Here is an 11267-nt window from a genome sequence, read left to right on the forward strand (position 1 = left end):
ACCAACCTTAAAGCTATTCTCATTTCAAAAGTAATGTAAATAAATATGTAGTAAACTGTTAGTTTGATGTTAGTTGATTTGAACCGTTGTCTCCAGCAAGTCCAAATTTGGGAAACACAAATAGAGATAGGTTTTAAATGCATAGAGTTAATTTCTTTTTTAAATGTACTTTCTTCTTAGAATTAAATCTTTTAAAGACATAGTAAAACCATGACCTACCTCGTAGGACTTTCTTCAGAAAATGTTGGAGAAGTTGGACTTTATGGTGTTTCTTCAGAAAATGCTGGAGAAGTTGGACTATACGGTGTTGAATATCCTGTATGGCTTGGAGAGTATCCAGGTCTGCTAGGACTGTAGCTTGGAGATGCTGGGCTATAAATCGGAGATGGGCTATAGGCTGGAGATGTTGGACTATAGGCCGGGGATGTGGGGCTATAGGGGTTTGTTGCTGGGCTATATTTTGGGGATGAAAGATTAGACACAGGACTTGTGGGGGTGTACCCAGGACTTGTTGGGCTGTATGCAGGACTTGTGGGGCTATAAGAAGGAGATGTTGGGCTGTATGCAGGACTTGTTGGGCTGTATGCAGGACTTGTTGGGCTGTATGCAGGACTTGTAGGACTATAAGAGGGAGATGTTGGGCTGTACGCAGGAGATGTGGGTCTATATGAAGGAGATGTGGGTCTATATGAAGGAGATGTTGGGCTGTACGCAGGAGATGTGGGGCTGTACGAAGGAGATGTCGGGCTGTATGATGGAGATGTTGGGCTATATGAAGGAGACAGGGGGCTGTATGATGGAGATGCGGGGCTGTATGATGGAGATGTAGGGCTATATGAAGGAGACAGGGAGCTGTATGTGGACAATTTTGGTGAATAAGATGGAGAAGTTGGACTATATGGGACAGAATTAGGACTATAGCCAGGTGATGTGGGATCATAACTTGGTGACAAAGGACTATAGCCAGGAGACCCAGATGGAGAGGCACTCATAATCCCAATATAAGGAGAAAACTGTGCGTCCATTGTAGGTGAATCCCAGCCATTTGGTGACATAAGACCAACATAAGGGGAAGCTACTGGAGACCCATAAATGCCTATATCAAAATCTTCTGATTCATTGAATGTGGCCGGTGAAATCTCCATAGCCTGTTGCAGCATATTTTTATTTAATAACAGGGTAAAACTACCTGTACCAATAGGAGCCAATTGTCCAAGCATGATATTCTCAGTGACTCCCCTGAGAGGATCATTTTGAGCATAAGCAGCCGCATCCAGAAGAATATCTACTGTCTCCTCAAATGAACATCTCATCATTGGCCCCGTATCATTTCGATTAATACCATGGCGTGTAATGGCCATCAGATGGCCCCGATATGTCATCGTGTCACAAAGAATCGCTAAATGCCTGTAATTCACATATGACCCATCAAAAGATATCACGTTACGAATTTCTTCCATGAGAGCTTTTCTCACAGCTTCAATTCCAAGTACCTCAAGAACTTCAACCATGTGATTGCTTGATGTCCTTGTATAGTCGACATCTTCATGGACCATGACGGCCAGTAGATTGACACCTTCCGTGTCTAAAGCCCATTCTTTCTCCTCCACAAATCCTCGAATCCCGTCAAACTTCATATTCTTACCTTCCCTTATAAAAACTTTACTGATATCTGGAATTCCACGAAGTTGCAAGTCATTAAGCAAATTAGTTTCAACCTTCTTCAGGAAGGTGTCGTCTTCAGAGGATTGGTTTTCTGATTGAACTTTAGTCTCTTCATTTACAACGCGCAAGTGAAGAATCATTTTTGGTGCATTAGTATCAGTCGGAATGCATTTCAAGTCATCGCCGAAGTCTTTATTGATCTTCTGTTCAATGTCTTCCATACATAAATTTTTGTCCACCATCATTTCCTGGCTGAATTCTAGCCGCAGCACCCATTGAGATAAATCTCCGGATACAATATCTCTGTCATCTTTATCAACTAGGAGAAATCCATCATCCTCTTCTATAATAGTGTTCATTGGATCTGGATCATACCAAATTTCAGCTGCCTCCGTCACACTTTGCAATGTTGTGTACTCTAAAGCACATTGGACATTCTTTGCCTTATCCTTATCCTTCCTAATCTCAGAGTTTAGATACACGGAAAGAGATGGTGTTTTTATATTCTTTGCTACATTTATAAGTTCCTTTAGCCTGGGGACACCAAGAGTAACATTCTTGGCACTCACACCAGCATAATGGAAAGTATTCAATGTCATCTGAGTGGCTGGTTCACCAATGGATTGTGCTGCAACACAACCAATCATCTCGCCTGGTGCCACTACGGACTGAAGGAAACGGCTTTCAATCTCTCCTATTAACCATTCAAATGCTTCCCTTGTAAGATGGTACTCCTTAAGAACACGCTTACTAGCTAATGTACTCCGCAATAGAATATTGAAAAAAAGTGTGGCATTTTTCTGAGCCTCAATGCTCAATGGGTCACTGCCAGGAACAATTATTAGCTTTTCCTGAAGCTTATCCAGTGCTTCTACAACCTCAACTGGATGCATATCCGATGGTTTCCTTGGGTCAACTTTGAACAACTTTTGTGCGTTCCAGATGAGCCTCTTTAAATTAACAGGCAAATGCCATGAGCTATCACCATTAGTCGCAATCTCTGTGGCTAGTTGCTGTCTATCTGAAACAAGTTTTTCCAGTTCTGCATCAAATACACTGCCAAACTCCTTAATTGTTTTCAATTCTTCTACATGCTCTGCTAGCATGTAACTAGGATTCCAGTTTTCATGATCAAGATCATATTTGTACGTACTTTCAAATTCCCTCTTTTTCATCTTCAGAGAATCAAGCTTCTGGTGTTCAATCCAAACAGCATCTAGACCATCTTCACCATAAAGAAACTGAATAACATCACCAAGAGAATTACGGACGGTTCCATCATACTTAACCATGATATCCTCCATAGCCTTGACAAGACGCCTCTGTATGTACCCTGTTTCTGCAGTTTTCACAGCAGTATCAATCAAACCTTCTCGGCCTCCCATTGCATGAAAGAAGAACTCCTGTGGAGTTAGACCACGCAAATAAGAATTCTCCACAAAACCACGACTTTGAGGACCACTATCATCCTTTGTGAAATGTGGTAGAGTCCGACCATCGAATCCAAATGGAATACGCTTTCCTTCTACATTTTGCTGCCCCACACAAGCAGTCATTTGTGATATGTTAATAAAACTTCCCTTTGACCCAGCTGTAACCATTGCTTTCAAGTTATTGCTATCATCTAAGCTTTTCTGAGCAAAAGTTCCTGCATCATCACGAGCCTTGTTCAATACCTGCTTAAAACAGAACAAGAAAAATTGTGAGAATGAGAAAGGAAGCAGACAATAATATATGCGAATCAGGAAAGCACTGTTAATTAGAATTCATTATACCTGATTCACTTTGTTTTCAAATGATTCCATCATTGTACGTCCAGGTTCAGCTTCCAATGTTTTGGACCGAGCTTTCTCAATAAGCATTTGGACGTCATATTTTGCTTTTGATATTGTTTCTGAAATAATTTTTACCGTTTTAGAATCTGCAATAGTGTCTCCTATACCCATAGTAAAACCATGCTGTAAAAGCCAATAGTTAACGAGCCATTGGGATTGACCTAAGAACTTACGAGCAGCATCAGGACCAACCTCTTCCCTGAAATTGGAAAGAATTGTGCTATAACAAATGCAGCATAAAAAATAATACAAATAATCATGGAAATGCCACGAACTGAAAACAAAGGCCTACTAAAAACATCCATTTAGTATGGCTCAAGACAATGGCTGTGGAGAGCTATAGCAAGAGATGGTCTGTGGATATACAATAGATGGTCTTGGATATATTATGAAGTTTTATTACGACACATAATCACATTAATTCGTTCTTAGTTCAAGAACCTATTAAAGGCACAATATCATTCAATTACACAGCAACTATATGGTATGGCAAACAGTGTAACTGTATTTAAAACAGGTAAAACATCAACAATTTAAATAAAAAGAAATAATGATTTTGTTATTTCATGGCAAATATAGTGTCTGGATCAAAAAGACTCAAAACATTTCAATTTTCAATACCATCAAAGCTTCAAATGCCAATTCCAAAAAACTTTTGGCAACCTATTACTGAAAAACCATCACATTTTTTAATAAATCGCTATTTTTTAGGTTGCACGCATTAAAAAATGTGGTTTTTTGACAAGCCAAATAGCCTATTTAAAAAAACAAAACTACATGATAAGCTGCTCTTAAAAGGAAACAATGAAATGATACCAGATCACATGAATAAGACTTCCAGAAGATGCTCCCAGGGTTTTCTTGCAAAGAGTTCCTGAAATAACTTCTCCTTTCTCAATGCGTACACATGTATCCCCTGGTGTAATAAATCCGGATTCAGACTCTGAATGCCACGAAGAGTATCTTATAAGATTAATCTGCCTGGGGATGATCAGATTGAATACTTGCTTGCCAGTCCAAAGTGACCTTGGCTTAAGAATTACTGGAGAAGGTACTTTTCCATCAAAATCCTCCCACCACAATAAGATATTCATAAAAACATCCTGTCAAAGCATTACATTAAATTATACCTTATTTTTTCAAATTTTCTTCCAATCAAATACCATATTTCAGCAGAGAGACAACATTTTTTCTACTCACCTTCTCTATAAATGTATCCCTTTGAGTTATCTTTCGGCAACCCAAAAGTGTGTCTTGGACAATTCCCATAACTGGCTTGTTGGCCTGAGGAGAGACAACACACTTCGGTACCAGCATTAGTTCTATTACTTCTGCTCTTGTTTCATAGGACTGTGGTACATGCATGTTCATCTCATCTCCATCAAAATCAGCATTGTAAGGTGATGTGACTGAAAGGTTCAATCGAAATGTTGAATATGGCATAACTTTTATTCTATGCCCCATGATAGACATCTTATGAAGACTAGGTTGCCGGTTAAAAAGAACATAATCACCATCGATCAAGTTTCTTTCCACCTGTGACAAACTTGTTTCAATGATCATATTGTTTTGAAGTATGAAATGGAAGTTACAAATTACTGAAGTTATGTCTACCTTGTAACCATATTCTAAATGACGGTCAAGACCTTTTTTCATATAACGAAGTTCAGTTCTTTTCCCATCATCTCTGATAATAGATTTGGCCCCTGGTTTCCCGGGAGGAGGGTAAGACCCATATTCCACAAGCTCTTTTAATCTGCTTGATCCAAACGAATAGAGTTAGCAAGAACAATGCTAGTGCATTAACACAATTTAAATAAAACAATATCTTGCTACTACTGACCTATCTATGTTATATGGAGTCACAATTTCTGGAAAAGTCATGTTCAACGCAATACTCCAAGGCACTCCTAGTTCATCAATGTTGAGATTTGGATCAGCAGTAATGACTGTACGTGCAGAAAAGTCCACACGTTTACCCATCAAATTCCCTCTTATGCGACCCTCCTTGGCCTTCAGTCTATTAGAAATGGACTTCATCGGCCGGCCAGATTTTTGAGTGGCCTGATCAGCATGAACATAGAACACCAGCTCAGTTCATGTAACACACCCAACATAGAGACCATATTTGAGGCGCTACTTACCTTTGGCTGACCAGGCAAATCATTGTCGATGTAAGTAGCGAGATGGAACTGCATTAATTGAGTGTACTCTGTGATAATATGAGGTGCAACCCCAGCTTTTTCCTTGCTCCTCAAAGTATCATTGCATCGAATAATTGAAGCAAGCATAAATGTGAGATCATCCTATAAAGTACGTGGAAAAGAACTGCTTTAGAATTTTGGTAAATACATATACAATGGAGAGAGGTTTTATATAAACACAAAAGAACAAGCATTTCAAATCTCATAATTTGACATAAAGGAGCTACAACAACCTTGGTTAGTGGGCACTGGGTACTAACCAGGTGCTTCCTACCTTGTTAAATCAATGATTGCAGTGACAAAACAAATGTAAGATTACCTCACTCCTCGATGTAGGGTCTGGCTTTATAGAAGGTCTGACTGGAGGAGGGGGAACTGGAAGAACTTCCAAAATCATCCAATCTGGGCGAGCGTACTTGGTGTTGAAACCCAACATTTCACACTGCTCATCAGTTATTCCCTTCAAAATGGTCAAAATCTGCACAGAGTTGAGATGAACTGGTTTGGAGGTGACATTTTAAAGCCTTTTACAATAAATGTAAACATTTATTAGAATACTATAGAAATTAAAATTGTCCATGAAAGCAAGCATTCACCTACTCAACATAAATACATGAGTGGGTTATAATTGGATTAATCCATTGAAGCAAGATGCATCCCCACCCCCAAATCTCCACATTCCAGGACTTGGGGACTTGGGGAAACGTTCCCTTGCCGCACTGCCACCACCGTCAAGACACCAGGGACATTGAAGATGGCAATGAGTCTCCTAAGCATCCTGAGGATGCCTAGGAGTCTCTCATGGCCCCTTGATCCCACTGGGAACTCTACCCCCAAACCCCCACAAGGGACGCTACCCCTTAACCCCATTGGGAGCTCTACCCCAAATCTCCACCCACCTTTGTTATTGTTAATTTAATCATTGCCATGTTTTTTATGTTTATTAGTTTAAACATCACTTAGTATGCCAAAGTTTCATTTGCAATTCTTATACTTATTCTTGGTTTGCTCCCAAAGTTCCAAAACTCTGTCCACCATTGTTAATATTCAAATATCAATGCAAGCATTGTCTTGTTTTTTATGTTTATTAGTTTAAACTTTACAAAATATGTTAAAGTTTCATTTGCAATTCTTGTACTTATTCTTTACATGTCTTTTTATAACTAATTTTCAAGTACTATATGTATTTGTACCACCCCCTACCGCCGTCCCTCTGTCCTCAAAACCCATCCCCCGTCTCCCATCTGAAAACTCTGCTGAATCATGGATTAATCTGGCATAGGTACGCTTTGTAAGACAAGGATGACTTACAAGGCACTAGATGCTTTACGAACTTTGCCAATGGAGAAAGAGGTTAGAAGGTTAAAAGCCCAAAGCATTGAATGTTTTTATCAATCCTCCTCCCTATCAAAAAATGCTTGAAGTGCTTATGTGATAAGTAGATTCCCTTGTAATTATTGACAACGATATAACTATATAAATAAGAAAAAGTTGCACAGGTCAAATCTCACAAAAATAAACAATTTAAATGAAAAAAATCACCATACTGTTATTTTTAGAAACATATTGCATACCTTTTCTGCAGTCAACTCTTGTTTTTTCTCGGAGAATTTTGCCCGAGCTTCTTCATCTGCTTTCTTGGGAAGCTTATACTGATACATTACTTTTAAACCTTCAATAAAGATCCTTGGTACATATGCTCCACAACCTCCATGAGCATCCTTCCTCTCATCTTTTTCTTCACTTTCCATTTCAATCATATCTCCACCCTCACACATTTTCTTCTTTTGACAAATTTCCACGATCCTTTTGAACCTGCCTTTAGAATTCTTGATTTTTAAAGCTTGTGCGTATTGGGGGTTTCTCTGTTATAAAGAGGAAAATTTATCATACAAATAATTGAAATTAGAGAAGGCCGGGAAAAAAATAGCATGAAACAAGGTAAATATAGAATTTAATTTATTTACTTTGGCTCTGTGTCCACCAGCATCAAAATGTGTTACGCCATAAAAACAATTATTGCTTTCATTAACAATTCGTAAAGTCCTCCTTCAAAGCATAACCATGGCAGACACAAAACATGTATTGTGCTGAAAAGCACATGAAAATAACATTTCTTAACACATACCTCATCCTGAAAGAGTAACAGGACTAGGTCTTGTAACCCATCAAATGAAACAGTTCACGGTTGCAAAATCAAATGTCCTTATTTAAATCATCATAGTGTGTAACTATCACCAATGACACGACATCAAGGCATTCAGCTTTATAACATATGATATAGACAAATTCCATTATAATCATGAAATGGTAAAGATAACAAGTGTGGTGCAAAACAACTTTCTGATTCCAAGTTTAGCTTTTGTCCTGTTTTGAGATAAAATAAATCATCAAAAGGTAGATAACTCTATGCTTGATTATTTGGAAGAGCTATCCTATTTAAGTATTATCTTAATCAGCTGCCACAGGCTAAATTGCAATAGATCATTTCAAAAGTAGACCACAGAACTGTAAATAGAGCACAAAAAGAAACAAAGGAGAAACAGAGCAGAACTGGCTGAGCACTGCTGAATACAGGCTCAAGTAATCATTTTATCGATGAAAATACATTAAATTTTTGGAACAATTTGCATGCTGTTAGTTGGACACCCTGGGCAGCTTCACGTGAAGTTAATATGGCACACGGTTCTATGATTAATTTATTCTAACATCTCCCATAAATTAATTATACTAATTATTTGCAATATCTTCTCATAATCTAGAAAAGATGGGTCCTAACCTAAAGCCTTATTAGGTACCCATGTACAATCATTTATTCACTTAATAAAATGGCTGGTAAAAATATCAGCTAGTTTGAAGCAGTCACCAGTGAAGAGGGACCTCAAGGAGATCAATCCGGACCGGTCAGCAAGAGTAACACAACAGAACACAAAGCTATGATGGAGGCAATGCAAAACAGATTGATTTATTGCATGAAATTTGATTACATCCAACCGGTAACAACCGGGTTACAACATACCGGCTCACAGGCCTGTAGAATAGGTCACAACCGGGACCTTGAATCGAAAGATCTATCTTCTATCCACAATATAGCTACTTGATTCTATCTTTGTTCCAATTAATCTCATTCTTATGCGCAATTACAAATATATATATCGATCCAAAGGATCCAGTCGGCCCAAAAGGGATCAAAACCCGAAGAACAAGAACTAGCATGAAAATAACAAGGTCGGCCTCCGCCAAGAGATTCCTTCGGAAAATCCAAAGGATGAAACGTAGATCATGGGAAAAGGTTGGCCACACGCCAAGTAACATCAAAACCAACGCCCAAGGCTCTGCAAGCTTCAGAATGGGTTCTGGAAGATCACCAAAATAGGTCTCAAGCAACCGGTAACAAGAAACTGTCATGGAAACCGGTAGCGATATCTTGCCGGAAAATGATCCAAATGCGATGTGGTCTGAAAGCAAGAAAGATGAGATAACTGCTACACAGAAAGTAGAATCCAACTCCACAGGATCCGGTGAGCCAAAACCGAGACACACAGAAAGGAAAACTGAAATTGCAAACAGAAAACAAAACAGAAAGGAAAATGTTTTTGGTTGATGCAAGATTGTTGTGAACCGGGGATGCTCCTGCATCATAGTTGATCTTTTGTCTTACAATATTGAAGATGAATCACCTGTTGCTAGATGAGATACTTGATACAATGGTGATAGACCTCTATATGTTTTGTTTGAGCATGGAACATGGAATTCTTTGACAACAAAATGACACATTGACTATCACAATGAACTAAAGAAGGTCTTTCTTGATGTTGCTTGAGTACTGCTAGCTGAATAGCTCATAGCCAAGTTATCTCTTTAGCTGCTTCATTTGCCGCAATATATTTGGCCTCTGAAGTAGATAAAGCAATAGTAGATTGCTTCTTACTACACCATGAAATGGGACCAAAATAAAGAGAGAGAACATACCCTATAGTTGATTTTCAATCTCTGCACAACCTACCCAATATGAATCTGAATAGCCAACAATTTGTAGGTCTCCATTAGAAGAATAATAACACCCATATTCAAAGTACCTTGCACATTGTTGTGACCTTTTCACACATCACCCCATTGGAAATGGGGACCCCCTCTTTTTGCTTAGTAGTCTTGTTATTTGCTAGGGTTTAGTGCATCTAGCAGTAGTTTGGGCCATAATTGAGAGATCGTCCTAGAGTATGTGGTTAGGAATCCAAAGCTGGTCCAAAATCCATGAGTGAGCTCTAGGATTATAAATTGAGGGCAGAACGTGAGGAATGCAAAATATTGTCAAAGTTGTCAAATTGCAAAAATGTTGTCAAGGAAAATTGTCGGGAAAGTGAAATTTGAAATGCTAAGTGTGGAAAAATAAAAAATAAATCCAAGGATGTGATACCTAGACAAGGAAAATTCCTTGTCAAGGTCGGATTTTCTGACCTTGACAAGAAGGGAAAATAACAAAGATTTTGTAAAAGATCCTTAGACCAAAGTGCAAAATTCAAGCGCAATCCTTGTGTGAAGTGTGGAATTCTCAATTTAAAAATTCGATCCTTATTCAAAGTAGGCAATTCCAAAGTTGAAATGTAAAGAGCAAAGTCTAAACATGGATTCACAATCAAAATTAATTTTTCCTTAGTAAAACCATGGAATTCATTGGAATATTCTTCACAAAGTTGCTTGTTTGTGCACATCTTGGTTTAGCTCTCAACATTCCTTGTCAACATAATTTTAGTGCTTGCAATTCCTTGATCAACTTGTTTTACCACTCAACATTCCATGCACAACCCTCTTAAGCGATAGGAATTCCTTGGCCACCTTGTTTTAGTGCTCCATAATCCTTCATTCCCCTTCTCTAGTGCCTAGGTGTCCAGGACTCCCTTTCTCTAGCACCCATGTGTCTTGGATAGTCCTTCAAGTTCGTCTTGCTTTGAAGTCAATCCTTGGTCAAGTTGGAGGTGTGGTCACACAAATCCTTGTCTCTATCTTGATGGTGCCTTCCAATCCGGAACTATAGGTCCCATGAGACTTATAGTCTTGAACTCATCTTCCCTAGCGCCCACTTGTCCATGAGACCCATGAAAATGTACTCCCCCTTTGTCCTAATGCACATGCTAATACCGCTAAGGGGGTGTTAGTTGGATAGGTTGGCTTGTTTAGAGGGAAATTCAATAACTTTAAATGCAAAACAAATAATTTTTAACATAGCCAACTTGAGGTAATTCAAATCAAATTAAAGTGCAAATATTTTTACATCTAGGTCAGCCTTGTTAGGATTTGTAAGTTCAATCATGAGGAGTGCTATATAGGTAAGATCAAAAGCTCATTCCAATCATCAATTCAAACACATTTCAAAGCAAATTGCAAGCAGATAAAGTGCGAACTGTAAGAGAAGACCTTTGAGGCGATTTACATAAGGTTCTAAAGAAAATTAAAGGCAGATTCAGGGTTAATAAAGAATCAGATTGAGAAAATTTTAGGATCAAACCTAGAGCAGACCTTTGGGGCAATATCCATCAGACCTAGAGCAAACTGCAGCAAGATT

The 11267-nt window shown here is 38.6% G+C and overlaps 1 protein-coding gene across 1 annotated transcript; it reads right to left on the bottom strand.

Moving 5' to 3' along the window:
• Window positions 1–224: 224 nt before the first annotated feature.
• LOC131065843 (DNA-directed RNA polymerase II subunit RPB1) lies at window positions 225–7562 on the bottom strand. Its single transcript, XM_058000484.2, has 9 exons — window positions 7279–7562; window positions 6024–6182; window positions 5645–5806; window positions 5344–5564; window positions 5115–5256; window positions 4701–5036; window positions 4317–4603; window positions 3441–3699; window positions 225–3341 (listed from the first exon to the last, which is right to left on the bottom strand). The coding sequence occupies exons 1-9, from the start codon at window positions 7480–7482 to the stop codon at window positions 261–263; spliced, it is 4851 nt and encodes a 1616-aa protein (XP_057856467.2). The 5' UTR covers window positions 7483–7562; the 3' UTR covers window positions 225–260.
• Window positions 7563–11267: the final 3705 nt, after the last annotated feature.

Source organism: Cryptomeria japonica, chromosome 6 (assembly GCF_030272615.1).
Source record: "Cryptomeria japonica chromosome 6, Sugi_1.0, whole genome shotgun sequence".
Taxonomy (NCBI): domain Eukaryota; kingdom Viridiplantae; phylum Streptophyta; class Pinopsida; order Cupressales; family Cupressaceae; genus Cryptomeria; species Cryptomeria japonica.